Consider the following 16,472-nt stretch of genomic DNA (forward strand, 5'->3'; position numbering starts at 1 on the left):
GGGCTATATGGTTGTTTAATGGATAAATCACTAGCCTCTCACCTCAATGGGGTTCAAGTGCAGCTTGAGATCCTAAATGAAAAAGAGTTTGGTGGTCTCACTTCTACCCTCAATAGCTTAAGGTTCATTAATCATAAAACCACAATATAATTAGGAGAGGACCAGAACTGAGCTGCTATCGAGACCGAACATCCTATCTTCTAAGAGAGGGAAGAAAGTCCCTCCAGGTCATTGATGGGGCAGCATGGAGAGGCTCACACTGGAGTGGCCCAACTGTATCTATCCTGTGGATACAAAAAGAGGACTTCAGTTTCTATTACTGCCAGTCCCTTGAGATTTAAGTGAAAATAATTTCTAAAATAAAAGATGAATACCAATAGTTACAAGATACTGAAAAAAAAATTAGTTTAGCAAGGGAAATTAATTTTAGTTAGCTAGAAAAGTCATTTATAAAAATTAAAGTACCTAACCTCATATGCCAGAACATTTAAAACACTATGTCAGAAGTATATCAAGGGCTGGGGTTGTGACTCAGCGGTAGAGTGCTCACCGAGCATGTGTAAGGCCCTGGGTTCGATCCTCAGCACCACATAAAAATAAAGGTATTGACAACTACAACTAAAAAAAAAGTATATCAAAATGCCTAGTATTAAGAAAAAAAAAAAATCAGTGAACAAATCTAGTTCTCTGGCATACTGCTCTATTAAGCCAAATCTAATGACTCAACATAGAAATGAAAACATTCCCTAAGTAGAGCAAATGACATGTACAAGATTATAAAATTGAAATCTAGAACGATAACCTAAAGACCTCAAAATATAGAAGTTAAACCCTAAAATAAAAGCAAGTAGAACAAACTTTCACATACATCTTCTCCATATTCTTTATTTTCAAACATATGTATGCAATCATTCACAATGGTCAGTAGTATTTCTTGATTATGATCAATGCATTTCCGAATCTTGTCCAAGTGAAGAATAAACTGAGGAAGTAGTTTCTGTTGATTATCTGGAAGTGATCGAAACTGTCTTTCTGTTCGGTTCACTCGCTCATGCATACTGGTGCTAAAACATAAAAGGTGTTTTTTAAATTGGCGAAAGAATTCTCATCAGAGGCCAATCTTATTTTTTAAGAATGTCTTTCTATGTAATTATTCCCTTATTATGTTGCGTACTGTTCTATCATTTACCTCATAGCTTCTTAAGGAATATCAACTTAGAAAATTTTGTACATTTTTACTTTATTACAAATCCTACACAGAGCAATGAAACAAAATGCTTTGTATCTAGTAAAATGCTTTATATCCAGCAACAAATGCTTTACATCTAGTAAAAGTAAATATCGTCACCAATTAGAAGGGAAGAAAAGGAAACAAATAGCATTAATGTTCAGTTAGTTTTATGACTTTGATTTTTAAAGTTAATATTTTAGCAAATCAAATGAATGCCTTAGATTCTTCCATCATTAAATAGCAAAATACTGTTGTGAAAATTTTTTATAATGGGCTGGGGACTTAGCTCAGTGATATAACACTTGTCTATCATGCACAAGGCCTTGAGTTCAATTCCCAACCCAGTACACACACACACACACACACACACACACACACACACACAAAAAGCACAAAATATCTTAGAATATACAGAAAATGTAGTTTGAAACTAACAAAAAGTTAATCAAGCCGGGCGCAGCGGCACACGCCTGTAATCCCAGCAACTTGGGAGACTGAGGCAAGAGGATTGTGAGTTCAAACCCAGCCTCAGCAACTCAGCGAGACCCTGTCTCTAATAAAATATAAAAAAGGGCTGAGGATATGCTTGGTGGGTAAGGATCCCATGAGTACAATCCTTGGTACCAAAAAAAAAAAAGAAAAAAAAAAAAGAAAAAGAAAAGCTAATCAAGTTGATTTTGAAAAATATATGGAGTCTTACTATAAAAATATTAAGCAAATGTAAAATTTGAAATTTTACAGGGTTTCATGACAGTATTCATAATGTGTATTCCAAAAGTTTCCAAATAAGTTTGTCACTTTGGGAACTACTTATTAAAAAAAATAGAGAATATAATTTTTAAGTTAAATATACACTCACAATGAAATGTCACTTTATATCAACCCAGATGGGTAAAATGTAAAAACCCGACTATATCAAATGTTTATATAAAACCAAACAATATATATTGCTTAAGGACTGAACTTATATGAAAAAAACTATAAGGAAATCAAAAAATTAAAATTCAGGAACATTCTTTGAGGGAAATAGGGATAGGACAATGTTAAAGAAAACCAAGGTTCACGAGGATTCACTGCATTGTTCCTTTTATTTTCTAGATACAAAATATCTTAAATGTTTGTTGTCATTTACTCACTACTAAATGAATACGAAAAATGCTTTTTTCACTTGGTTGCCTTAATCTTTTTCTCTGTACATCGAAACAATTCTTGCATTTTTACCTTTATATGCCAAATTACTAAACAGTAATAAAGAAGTTCAGAAGTTCTTGACAAAATCTGGCCCTGGTTTTAGAAACTTATGTGTAGTGTATATAGTAGCTGCACTGCTATTGGCTTTTTTTCCCCAGGAAACAGTATAATAGTGAGCTTTGAAGTCAAACATTATCTGTATTGAAATCAAGGTTATGTCACCCATTTGCTAAGTGACCCTGGTCGAGTTACTTCCTTCCTCTGTGCCAACTGTCTCATCTAAAACAAAATAATAAATAACAACAATGATGATGATTATAGAAGCTACCATTTGTGGAGCTTTAATAAATGCCAGGCACTATACCAAGTATTTAACTTACATTAACCTGAAGAAAATCTTCACAAAAACCCCATGAGGTGGATACTCCTCCATCTACCCCAATCTGTTTCATTGAAAATGGAACTAATGCATGCAAAACTTAGTAAACATTCAAAAAGTAACAGGCACATCTAATTTATATAACCAACATTCACTTGTGAAAATCTGAAAAATGCAGAAAAGTAAAACTGTTCGTGGAAAGAAGGTTAATAAATAACTCCCTCTTCTAGTGGAAAACTTTTAGCATATTTGTTTGGTTGTTAAAACAAAGTCATCTAGCACCTTTTTAAAAAACGGAATATTGAAATCTAATTGGGTATATTTATGGGTTAAAAAGTGATGCTATACATGCACAAAGTGGAATGATTAAATCAAGCTTATTAACAAATCTGTCACCTCACCTACTTAATACTCCTCCTGTCTAACTGAAACACTGTATTCTCTGACCAAAATCTCCCCCAGTTTCTGCAACCCACAAGTCTGTCTGTGGTAACCATTCTGTTCTCTATTCCTGTAAGACTACTGTAGATAAGTTATGTCTCTCTGTGGTTGGTTTATTTCATTTACCATCTTTCTACTTAAAATCCCATAAAACAATAGAAGATCACTTGGAAATGGTAAGGAATGTAGAATCTCAGGCCCTGCCCAAGACTTACTGAGTTGCAGCCCGCCAAATTCCACAAGTGATTCATATGCACATCAAAGTTTGAGAAGAACATGTAATTTTTCATCCTTATCAAAAGAATTTTCCCAGATTAGGAAAAAGTTCTCATATATACCATGATTCTAAATAGCTTAGTAAATCTTGGTTGCCCAGATACTGGGTATTTAGATACTTTTGTCTTTATGACGACAGGTTTGAAAGTCTCATCAAAACTCATGCTAAAACTGTAATCCCCATGTGAGGCAGAAAGAGTGAATTATGGTATCTGGAGGGAGGAACCTTGGGAAGTAATTAAGGTTAAATGAGGTCATAAAGGTAGAGCCCTAATCCAATGGGATTGTGGCTTTATAAGAAAAGGAGAAGAGACTTTAGTCAAGTCCCAGTTCCTTTCACCATGTGATGCTTGCCATTGCCTCTGGGGCTCTGTGGACTGCCATCAAGAAGGACCTTACTATCTTGAACTTCCCAGTCTTCAACACTGTGAACTATATGCTCTTTTCCACATAAATTACTCAGCCTGAATTACTCAGTTAAATTCAGAAAATGGATAAAGACAATCTTTTAGAAAAATCAGCATAAATTACTAAAAGTAGAATTAACAGGTCTGAAATAATAAATATTTTTTAAGACTATACAAAATGATTTTCAGAAAGATTGTATCAATTTACATTCTTATGTATTTGACTTCAATAGGCAAACAGCAGAGCTGCAACAGTTTAAAATTCACTGTCTGGGTGGGAAGAAGGGAAGGAGGAAGTGTTGGGGAGTGATGCTAGACAAATTATATTGTTATATTGTGTGCCATGTGTGAATGTTTTTTAAAAAAACGATCATTATATATAATTATAATGCACCAATAAAAAATGTGGAAAAAAATAAATTTAAAACTTAGTGATAGTCCCCCCCACAATAAAATTTACTGTCAACCAGGTTAAAATGTCTTCAGAACACCCTTTCAATAATTCCTCACTTCAATCCCCAGCACCACCAAACAAAACAAAACAAAACATGAAAACTATATTGGGCTGAGGCTGTAGCTCAGTGGGAGACTGCTTGCCTAGCATGTGTGAGGCACTGGGTTTGATCCTTACCACCATATAAAAAAATAAAACAAAGGCATGCTGTCCATCTACAACTACAAAAAAAAAAAAAAAAAAAATTAAATACTTATATCTAAAAAGAATTCCTTGCCAACAAGATGCTCCCAACCTTCCTCTTGCCATTCTCAAAATACAACTAGGGCTAGGGATACAGTTCAGTGGTAGAGTGCTTTCCTAGCATGCATGAGGCAGGCCCCAGATTCAATCCCTACTATCTAAACAACAAAAACAAAAACAACTCCTAACCAAAATGATTTTAGCCCAGGCCTACGAAAACTTGGATTCCTTTCTATACACAAATATTGATGAATATACACCATAAATATGCCCATCACAGTCAAAGGTGTCATCATCTCCAAATCTTAGTCACAGCATCAACAAGCTCAAACTTTCTGTTTCTACTTCACAAAGTTATCTGCAATTACTCTACCTCTAATGCTCTATCACAGGCCCCACTGTGTCTCCCAAAGATTACTGAGAATCCTGCTACCTAAGAATACTGTCCCCAACTGCACACTGCCCCAACATAAGTCCTCTTTGACCCTCTCTCACCACTTCTAATCTAATAAATTCTTCTAAAATACAAGTCTCATTTTGTCACTACTGAATTTCTAGATTTCAGCATATGTAAAAAGTAGTCAATAAATGTTCAGTTACCCTCCCAAGACATTTTTTGTTCTCCTTGGAAACTTATTACTATGGTTGCAGATGAGGTGAGTTATGCTGTCAATTTTCTTCATATAGAAGTGAAGAAAATACAGGGCAGGATGAGATGCAGGATAATCCTTAACCCCTGGTTACTTGTTACAGTCTAGATATGAGGTGTTCCCCAAAAGTTCCCATGTTAATGCAGGTGAAATGATCAGATTTTGTCAGCTATAACCTAATTATTACTTGTCCATCAGATGGGGCATTTATCCCTCTGATGGACAAATAATTTAAAAGGATCAACTAGGTGGTAACCATAGCAAATGGGTTGTAGCCAGAGGAAGTATGTATCTGAGGGTGTGCCTTTGGGTTTACATTTTTGTATCCTTGGTTCCTCCTCCTCCTCCTCTCTCTCTCTCTCTCTCTCTCTCTCTCTCTCTCTCTCTCTGCTTCCTAGCCACCATGAGCAGGTTTTTACCTCTATACCCTTCTGCCAGGATGCTTTAATGTCACCTGGGGCCGGAGTGATGAAACCCACCAACCATGGGCTAAACCTCTGAAACCCGAGCCAAAATAAACTTTTCCTCCATTAAGTTGTTCTTGTTAAGTAATTTGGTTACACTGAAAAAAAAGCTTACTAACATACTAACGATGTGCAAACCGGCCCAAAAATACACTCAAGGACACTCTTAAAATTGGTGGTGTCTGGATTGAGGAACAGTTCAGTGAAAGAGCATATGTTTAGCATATGCAAGGTCCTTGGTGGCATCTTACAGGAACATAAGAACACAATATCCTTATTACGCTATTATAATTGAAGCTAACTTCATTATACTGGAAATACTTATGTTATGGCCCACTGGCAACTTGGTTGCCTCTGACTGGAACACAGCCAAACCCATTTATTTATGTTCCTTCCATGTAAGGGCAGAATCCCCAGTAGTTGTACAGAGGATTTTTTTTTTTTTTTTTTTTTTTAGTGGTAGATGGACAATAACTTTGTTTTATTTATTTTTAAGTGGTGCTGAGGATTGAACCCAGTGCCGTAAATGTGCTAGGCAAGTGCTCTACCACTGAGCCACAACCCCAGCCCCTGCCCCTGCCTGGCCTTTTGAAGAAACTATCTACCCTGCTTTAAAGGAACAGTTACAAACAACAGACTCCTTGGTTCTAAACCAAGCATCAGAAGTCCACATCCATGAATCAAAAGATTATTGCTGCCCTTTGATCTTTATTCTAAATCTTTTACACATTCACTAGAAGAAATTTTGCAATAAAACCAAACACTTCAAAATGTGAAATTGCTATGGGTCTAAAACAGCACTAGGAATCAGAATTTAACTCAATGATAAAAAGATTTCCATACACAATCCAATACAGCCGACACTAGCCATGTATAGCTACTAAGCATTTGAAATAAGGCCATAAGACAGGGCAATTAAGTTGTAAATTTCATTAAATTTTAATTAATTTAAGCTTAAATTTAGTCAGATATCATTAGTGACTGCAGTATTAGACAGTGCAAGTCTACAATACCATTAAAAAATCCAGAGTGTTTTCTGCTACACAATGTTTTCCATATTCCTCACTTCTAAATGATATTTTTAAAAGCATATTTTTTGATGCCATACTATTTTTCAATCCAGGGACTTGAAGTGTTTCATGCAGAGAGTGCATGCAAATAAAGGGGGTTTTTTGATAAATGAAATTGTCCTCAATCCCACATTAACCTGGTAAAGAAGAAAGGTGAGTGCTGGGAACAGAATCACAACTACTAGTACATGCACACAGAAACATTTTCTATATATTGCCACACTTAAGACTAGTTCCAAGTGAAAGTCCTTCACCCCAAAGGCCCAACCAATACATAATAATAAATATCAGTCCTAAAATGGTTTTAACATAAAAAAAACAGGGTGTAATTACTCAACATTTAACCAATTAAGTCTTCTATATTTCAAGATATTTCTCAATATTCTTTATTTATTTATTTGGTGGTTGAACCCAGAGGCACTCTATACCACTGAGTGATACTCCTAGCCCTTTTCTTTAAAAAATTTATTTTGAGACAGGTCTTGTTGTCAGGTGAGCCTCAAACTTATTGTCCTCTTGCCTCAGCCTCCCCAGTCACTGGAATATAAGCTTGAGACACATTGCCCAGCTTATAGATATTTCAATAGCAAAATGAATCAGATTTTTCTGCATCCATCACTCAGCTACCTAATGTCAGCTGCTTCCTCTCATGGTATAAAAATTCTAGGCACAATCTTGTAACAAATCCCCTCTCTGGTGTTCAGGCTTATTCCCTTGATTGCTACTCAATCTGGAGAAATGCCCAAATTTTCTTTTGGGTTCTCCAAGCAATACAGCCCTAAACCCTAGATTTAATCAGTCTTTTTTTTTAATTGTCAATGGACCTTTATTTATTTATTTGCACTATTGAGAATCAAACCCAGTGCCTCCTCACACATGCTAAGCAAGCACTCCACCACTGAGCTACAACCCCAGCCCCAGTATATTATTTTGTCAAGACCTTTGAGCTTTTTGTCAAAAGGGATGAATGTAGCTCAGTGGTAGAGTATGTATTTAGCATACTCAAGGCACTGGGTTCAATCCCCAAAAAACCTGTTGTAAATGTATTAGATCTTAAATAACTTTTAATAAAAGCAAGCATCTGAATTCAGAATAGTAACAAACTAGTGTAACCATAAGCCAAAAATTAACAAGACTATTTCAGAATGATTAACGTATTTCTTTGCTACTATATTTTATTTGTTAAAAATAGAACCTTAAAACACTATTTGCCAAGCACAAAAATAAATAAGGCTCAGTCCCTGCCCTTGAGGAGGTCACCAGTTGAACTGTAATACTAATGGGATGAATATTTTTTTTAAAAAAAAAGTTTGTACTGCACAGCAAGATCCCATCTGAGTTTACTTCCTAAGAAGTCTTATCTATCTAGCTCCAATTGAGGCCAGATAGGTGGAGTCTCATATCACCTATGAATAAATGTGTTATCTTTACCTGAAAATCCAGTTGGTCCAAGTCCCTCTCAGATCTTGGAATTATAATTTTGTGATTAAGCTATATTTTAACATCTATGTAGAAGAAAGGTTAAAGTTAGGAAGTTGTATTATGAACGAGGAACATATAGGTCCTACCACCATGCCTAGCCCACGAAGAGAATTTGATACAAATTTTCAGAATAAAAGAACATAATGCTGGCTCTTTCAGCGCTTTTTCTCATCTCCCTTACTAAATTAGCAAATTGTGGATATAAGGAATACCTCTGCCGACCAGTTAAGAGTCATTGAGCGGCATCATTCGATCGCTCACCACAAAAGTGCATTTAGGTTAACAACAAGGAGGAGGGTGAGGGTGAGCTGGAAATCTGTTCTTACAATAATTGGCTACAGTTTGGGAAAACAAGTCTACAGTATCCTGTATCCCGCGTGTAGGTGAACTTGCGCTCTCCATACGTTCAGTTTGGAAGATATCGAAAACAAATACCATATCATGCTTTGCACTGGGCAATTTTTCCACTATGCTCTTCTATCTGAAACTGTGGCCACAGCACATCTGAGGTCACCCCCAACGCCGAACCTTTAATGGGAAAACGAAGGCAGAAGAGCTAATCTGATCTTGAGGTCAGGAGACACGAGGCTGAGCAAAGGACGGCGCGGCACCACTCGCGGGTATGCAGGGCTGGGAGGGGCTAGGGTGGTGTGAGAGGACTCCGGCGCTGGGGTCAGCTCCGGCAGCCGGGTCGAAGGACCCGACGCGCTGGGCCGGGGTCCGCCACGGGCTCCTTACCCGTAGTAGCGGAAGGCATTAATGATCTTCCAGAAGTGCTCGCGCTCAAGCCTCTCCTCCTCCTCCTCCGTGCTGCGCGCGGCTGCCGCCACCGAAACCGCCGCGGCCGAGCCCAAACGCCCGGCGGAGAACTGCACTTCCACCTCCTCGCTTCCATCGCGACCGCCGCCGCCGCCGCCGCCGCCTCCCCCGCAGCCCTCGGGCAGCTGAGAGGCCGGCGGTGGAGGGCGCCGCCGTCGCTGCATAGCCGCCACGGCCCTCGGCCTGGCTCGCTTGCGTCTCGCTGCGACTGAAAGCGTGGTGGCGGCTGCCCGGCCTTCCTCTAGACGGCGCCCGCCGCGGACATGCCCCCAACTCGCGGCGCGCCCCGCCCCCGCCGCCCTCAGGCCTCCATCCGCGCTGGGCTCCGCCAGGTCTTCAGGAGTCCTGGAACATGCGCGCAGGCGCATACGAGGGTACGACGGTGGACTGTGGCCGCCTGCGTTCATTTGCTGCCGGGCTTCGGCGACGACGCGCTGACGTCAGGACGACGTTTCCAGGGGGCGGGACTATAAGCCAGGTGGAGGAGTTGGGGTGGGACTTGAACAGCTGGCACCTGTGAGCGTCGTGGGTGGACCTTAATTAAGAGTCTGCCAGGGCTGGATTCTGGAACAGGCAAGTTAACTCAGGCTGAGGTACTAGCAAGTAAAGGAAGAGGAAACAGAACAAGTTAGATTTTGAATTTACTTTGAATTTCTAATTCAAAAAGTCTAAAAGAAAGGCTTTGAATTCATCTAAGTTTAAGTTTTAATGAACTTCCTAAATGAATTTCTATTAATTACATAAGCATAATCATCTTTCCAATGTTGAATGAGCTGCAGGTCCTGGGACCAGGCCGAGTTTGGGTGCAGCAGCCGGCACTTGTACTTCTAGTTACTGGAGGATCCCAAGTTGAAGGTCAATCAGGGAAAAATAGCGAAATCTTGTCTCAAAAAACAAATAAAGCAAAACATACATAAAGTCCTAATTTTGTCCTAGCTGGTGACGCTGAAACCTAATTCTGTTCAAAGCTAGTGCTTGGGAAGACCATCACACCCAAAAACATCTAAAAGTGGCTCCTAGCAATAGTAGATCTGACCTAACCTCTTTTGAGTTCTTTTTCTTTTCTTTAGTTTTGTGAGGATGGCCTTAGGCCTAAGCCTAAGCAACTCCATTTTAAAAACTCCAATTTGAAACCTGCAGTCTCACCAGGCAGACCCACAGAGCCCTCTAGTTTGGCCTCAAACAAGTTACTTCCTTCATCCTGATAAACAGTGAAGCCTCTGATAACAGGGAAAAGAGAGAAGATCAGGGTGGAGACCAACAGACCAGATGTTTCTGATCCCAAGGTAAATGATGTCATGGAGAAATCTGGTGGTAGCTGATAATGATTGAAAGGGGGGCTCAAAAGCCCCCCAAATTTAGTATAAATAATAGAGCTAATGAACAGGGATTCAGCCAGCCAAGACAAGGATGCACTTGCGCATCAGGAGAGCCTGATGAGGACCTGGACTAACATGCCAATACTTGTCATCATTTCCTGATCCTCTTTGTGATCCTCACAGCTCTAAAACTCTGCTGCCTCATCTGGACCTTTTCCCTACAACCCTGACCTCAACCAGTCTTTGTCCCCTCCACACCAGGAAAAGCCTGCCTTGGTTCCTGACCTGGTCACTTGGTCTGAGTGAGTGTGCATCTGCTGGACATAAAGCCTAAGGCTTGAGACTTTTGTATTTAGCATGCAGAGGAATGTCTGTCACTAGCACTGTTTGCAGTGCTTAAAATTAATCTATAATTGTTTGCTGTGAATTGATTATGTCTATTGCAGTGCCAGCATTAACGATTGTCATTTCTTAAGAACCTATAGAGTGAAATTGTATTGAGTAATTTGAGTAAATAAAGCATTGAAAGGGGCAAAAGCACAGGGACATTATTTCTCCCCTCAACTACATATGTCTCAATTTTGCCCCCTTGCAACAATTTTTATTTATTTATTTATGCTTAATTTCTTCTATGGCTCAATGCTAAAATGAATGTCCTACTTGATTTGATGTTATTTTTAGGAAATAACTATTCCTTTAAATTTAAGGCACCACCTAGAAAATCACTCCTACAAAATAATAATAAAAAGATTGGTTTATTCAGAAGAGTTAAATATGTCCATATATCCTAAAGTCTGTTAAAAAGGTATAATTATATTGAAAGTAAATGGCTTCATATTTTCATGATCAAAATTAATATTGGATGTAAAGGCAATGACAAAAAAATTTTTTGAAAAGTGGTAATCTTAAGTTTTATGTAAGACTTTTCTAAAATGTCAGGCTATTTCCAGGCCAGTAGTGTAGACATATAATTCTAGTAATTTAGGAGGCAATGACAAAAAGATTACAATTTCAAGGCCCTCCTGGGTAACTTAACCAGACCCTGTCTCAAAATAAGAAAATAAAAACTGAACAAGGTGATACACACCTATAATTCTAGTAGCTGGGGATAATGAGGAAAAGAGAATGGCAAGTTCAAGGCCTCAAAGAAAAGATTACCAACTCCAATTTTAAATCAAACTAAAGCAAGCTTGTATTTGTGTACACAAAAGGTGGCCAGCAACTGTCTCACCCGAAATCCCAGGCCAGAGAACAGCACCTGAGCCCTCAAGGAAGAAGGTTTTATAGCACAAAAAGCTGCATAAAGGGAGTGTCTTAAGAATTTAAAGATAACAGGATTTTGAGAAGGATAATACAAAGGCAGATAGTATGTTAACGATCTACATGGCATGATATTTCAAGATAGGGAGTAAATTTAGATTCCAACATCAGAATTTATGAGGAACCACTAAGGTTTTAGAGGGTTGTTATCTGGTCAGGGAAAGCCAGGCATGGGTGAGTTCAAGGCAGGGGCAGGAATTCTAAATAAGTTTAGAAATCACAGTAATTTACAGTAAAACAGAAATTAACTTTTCATGACTTTGTGATGAGATGGCTCCCAGTCTTAAGATGGAATTAGGCTGGGTTTATCACTCAGCAATCTAGTGAAACTCTCAGCAGCCGAGACCCTGTCTCATTAAAAAAAAAAAAAAAAAAAAGGACTGGGGATGTGGCTCAGTGTTAAATGCGACTCAGTTAAATCCCCAGTATAAATAAATAAATAAAATTTCAATCTGTTTCTTAACAGTAATGCAGTAATAACTAATTCAAAGTTCAAAAGGAAATCTGAAAAGGATTACCCTTATGTTCTCTCTCCAGATATGATCTACCAGTTCCTTGCCTGGTTTTCCAGAGATTGCCTTAATGCCTATTTTTCTTAGAGACTGATATTTGGAAGTTATGTATAAGTTCTTACAATATTGACCATTGCTGATGTTGTTTTTGTATACAAACGTGAATTATACGTCATAATTTGTGACATGTATTAACATAAATCAGAATGACCTTTTGATATAATCCACAGTGCCATGGATAATCATTTCCATGTGTTTTTTTTCAACACACTGGGAAATATAAACTTTTTCAAATTAATTTCATATGTAAAGGCTTGCTTGACTGTGTCATAACTTGGAAACTCTTAGGGTCTTCTTGTTATTAAGGTGCTTGACTTTAAACAATTTTGATTTTACAGATAAAGAAACAAATATTAAGTGATTGTTATTAGATCATTTACAAAGTTATTAGCACCACACCTATCCACCCATGTCTCATGCCTGTATTTAATAGTATTTGGTGATGACTCAATTGAATTTTTAAAATATTATGCTATCTCACATTTTTTTATCATTTTACATTTTCAAATTGTTTTTTCCTATTTTATCACATTTGTTCAATACCTCAATTCTATGAAGGAAGTGTCGCTATCTTTCTTTAAGAAATGAAGAAACAGACTCAGATAAATTAATTTTCCTGCTTAGGGACACACAAATAGCAAAGCCAAAGTTAATTAATTAATTTCTTCCTATGTTGACTGCCTATGTTTCTCATATTATTCTTAAACTGAGCTGAAGGCAACTTCAAGCTAATAGAAGTATGGCCTTCTCATTTTCATTTTGCCACTTCTTAATTCAAATCCTGTTTGAAAAGTTACATGAAACTTCAATTGTATTTTTTCTAAAATGGACACAATATTACCTTTCTTACAGGGTCAAGGGAGAAATCTGAAAAGGATTACCCTTATATTCTCTCTCCAGATATGATCTACCAGTTCCTTGCCTGGTTTTCCAGAAATGGATGCCATAAAGAGAAATAGATACCATAAGGAGAAATGCCTGACATGTTGACTCAATAAATGGAAGTTTTCTTCTCTTCTTTCAGAAGCCTTTTCGAATACATTTTAGCCTTGTTTCAAAACACTTTTCTTAGGACTTCTTCATCTAACTCTTTTGCAGTGAATTTGCATAGGGGTATGGACACTTTCCCAATCATGGCAACACACTTGGACTGAAAGCTTTGGAATGTTTTCAGCAGGAGGAGATCAATTAATCTCCAGAAATGACCCCAAAGCACCATCATGCTTTCTTTACTTTTTCTGCAGAACTGTTGAACAGTTAGAGCTCATACATTTTATATATCGCTGATGGGAATATGAAGTGATGGCAGATGTGCTGGAAAATAATGCAAAGCAGGAATTCTATGCATTGGCTACCAATTTGTCTTGAGTCTGGTGAGACAGAACACTTAAATGTACAACAAGTTAATGAGGCTGATTTATTATTTACAGATAGCCATCAAGGGACAACAGAAGCCTAGCATTCATTGTGATCTGGTCTCCCAAGGGTCAAGAAAACTGCCCAGGTAGGATGGAGTCTCATTTGTACATATATACCCTACATCACAGCTGAGGGACCCTGAAAATCAGTCCACCCAGGGGCCACATGACACATCATGCTAAAATGTTGAAGGGCATCCTGTTTCTGGAACAGAGCCCAGGCTGTTACATTCAGTCCCTTCAGGGCTGTTGCATTCCCTGCAGATTCTACAGTTATTCTTGAGAACCACAAGTGAGAAAGGGGAGAGAACTAGATTGGTCTAGGTCCTTCCTGAGAGATGTCCTGCAAAGACTATCGTAGTTTCTTAGAAAACTGAATGATAGACCAGGTGCAGTGGTGCAAAACTGTAATCCCAGTGACTCAGAAGGCTGAAGTCGGTGGATCACAAGTTCAAGGCCAGTTTGGGCAACCTAGTGAGATCCTCAACAACTTAGTAAGACCCTGCATCAAAATTTAAAAATAAGGACTAAGAATGTAGCTTAGTTGTTAAGCACTCCTGGGTTCAATCTCCAGAACAAACAAGTGAATGAACAAACAAAATACAACAATCAAATACAAACTTACCATACAACCTAGCAATTGTACTCTTAGACATTCAGTCCCTTGGGCATATAATGGATTCTTATTTAACTGCTTTGAGGATGAGAATCAAGTCTTTTTATGCCTCCCACAACTTGTTTATAAGTAAGTACTTAATACACCTTCAAGTTTCTTAATTTCAATTTTCTTCTTAATAGTGAGTTTGATAAAAGGTCTTTGTTACTAAGACCTCGGTCATGATTTTTAGTTTCAGACAACAGAATCTTCTTTAGCTAGTTTAAGCAAAAACTGATCAATATTAGGAAATTAAGACTAAAGAATTTCTGGAAGACCCAGGAATCAAGCTCAAGTGTCATTCAGGAACAACACAGCTATATCTGTTGGGTTTTTTTGAGGGGGTGGGGGTTACCAGGGATTGAACTCAGGGATACTCAACAACTGAGCCACATTCCCAGCCCTATTTTATATTTTATTGGAGACAGGGTCTCACTGAGTTGCTTAGCACCTCCCCGTTGCTAAGGCTGGCTTTGAACTCACAATCCTCTTGTCTCAGACCCCTGAGCCACTGTATACCTGTTGTTTCTAAGGAAACTTTTTCGTAGCCACCAATGCACACACTGCCCACTATACATTAATTACAGTGTTAAGAAACAAGATAGTAAAACCTGTCGTGTAATTACCATGGAAGAACCAAATGCTTCCGCATAAGATCCAGTTTCCCTATACATTACTGCCACCTCATTGTCCTCACTTCTTCCAAGTTAGAAACTTAAAGGGAAGTTTATAGATGGAGTTTTTATCTTTCTAATTTCTAAGATAGTAGAAATCAAGCTAGAAAGTTGAAGGAAGTATGTTCAATGAGTTAATCCACAGTAATTGCCAGATTATGTCATTGATTAGTGTGTCACTAACTAACACTGTCTTCTGCTTTGGTTGGACATGTCCAGTATAGAAGTGGAAGTGCAGTATAGGAGCAAAAAAAAAAAAAAGATTTGACTTAAGATGTTGTCTTTGGCACACCAAGGTATATGACCTTGAGCAGGTCATTTAACTTACTTGGACTCACTGTCTTCATCTATGAAAAGAAACAATGGGATTGAGGCCCTGGGTTCGATCCTCAGAGCCACATAAAAATAAATAAATAAAATATTGTGTCCAGTTACAACTAAAAAATAAATATTTCTTTAAAAAAAAAAAAAGATCCTTCTGGCTCTGATAGTCTGACTCGAAGACAATTTTACAGATAATATCCTTTGTTTTCAGCAGTCTTTTTCTTCAGAACATGCCCTGATAACAATATTTATATCTGCAGTTTTCTGTAGTTAGTTGCTTCTCTTTTACTCTGAATTTATCTATTATTTCCTAAATTGCCTTGGTATCCAGTATAGATTTGCTGCAGCCGTTTCCAAAGCTGATCTTTCCAACAGGTGTACAAATGATGAACATGATGAACAGGAAAGAAAGAAACTCTGCTCTAGTGTCTGAACAGGAAGCCTCAACTTGTTCTTCCACGTTAGGTTAAGCAATTCACAGAAACACCCTTGAGTCTTTCCCGTCATACCAACACAGTTACTGCCTCATTCTTCTCAAAGGTGTTTCATAATCAGTAAATGTTTGTAAATAAAAGCTTTGAAGTCTGTAGGTCAACTCATCTATTAATCCTAAGTATATTTTTATTAGCCTCACATTCCCCAGGTAGATACCTCATTGAAATTTTGTAAGTATATATTTTGTTGATTACCTTTTAACAGACTGCTTTGTCTGCTTCAACTCTAAGTTCTTGGAGGGTGGGAAGCCCACCTACTTAGTTCATGCCCATATCTCTTGCATCTTGTGCAGTGTCTGACATGTGAAGATTTTCTATAATTTCTATGGAATGAATAAATGAATTATAAGTGCCAGGTATGGCACTGAGCACTGTGGTATATCATTGCATATAACTTAATATTCACAATAGTATCATCTTTTTTTTTTTTTTTTGTACCAGGGATTACACGGGGGCACTTAACCACTGAGTCATATCCTTGGCCCCTTTGATCTTTTGAGACAGGGCCTCGTTAATTTGCTTAGGCCCTTGCTAAATTGCTGAGGCTGTCTACGAACTTGTGATCCTCCTACCTCACCTCCTAAGCCTC

General features: G+C 38.1%; 1 protein-coding gene and 1 long non-coding RNA gene across 3 annotated transcripts in view; one reads left to right on the top strand and one right to left on the bottom strand.

Annotated features, from left to right (window-relative positions):
* CARNMT1 (carnosine N-methyltransferase 1) overlaps window positions 1–9,524 on the bottom strand; it is a 46,766-nt gene extending 37,242 nt beyond the window's left edge. The window contains exons 1-2 of one of the 2 annotated variants that reach the window (XM_081279289.1): window positions 9,027–9,524; window positions 869–1,064 (exon numbers count right to left, since the gene is read on the bottom strand). In XM_081279289.1, the coding sequence (XP_081135415.1) occupies window positions 869–1,064; window positions 9,027–9,514 (684 nt within the window). In that variant the 5' untranslated portion in view covers window positions 9,515–9,524. The remainder of the gene's footprint in view (window positions 1–868; window positions 1,065–9,026) is intronic. The other variant, XM_081279288.1, reaches the window with a different exon arrangement.
* Window positions 9,525–9,530: 6 nt separating this feature from the next.
* LOC308641082 lies at window positions 9,531–16,251 on the top strand. Its single transcript, XR_014020408.1, has 3 exons — window positions 9,531–10,728; window positions 13,749–13,822; window positions 15,721–16,251. It is a non-coding gene; the product is annotated as an uncharacterized lncRNA (long non-coding RNA).
* The last annotated feature ends 221 nt before the right edge of the window (window positions 16,252–16,472 follow it).

Source organism: Spermophilus citellus, assembly GCF_964194105.1.
Source record: "Spermophilus citellus genome assembly, chromosome: 2".
Lineage (NCBI taxonomy): Eukaryota > Metazoa > Chordata > Mammalia > Rodentia > Sciuridae > Spermophilus > Spermophilus citellus.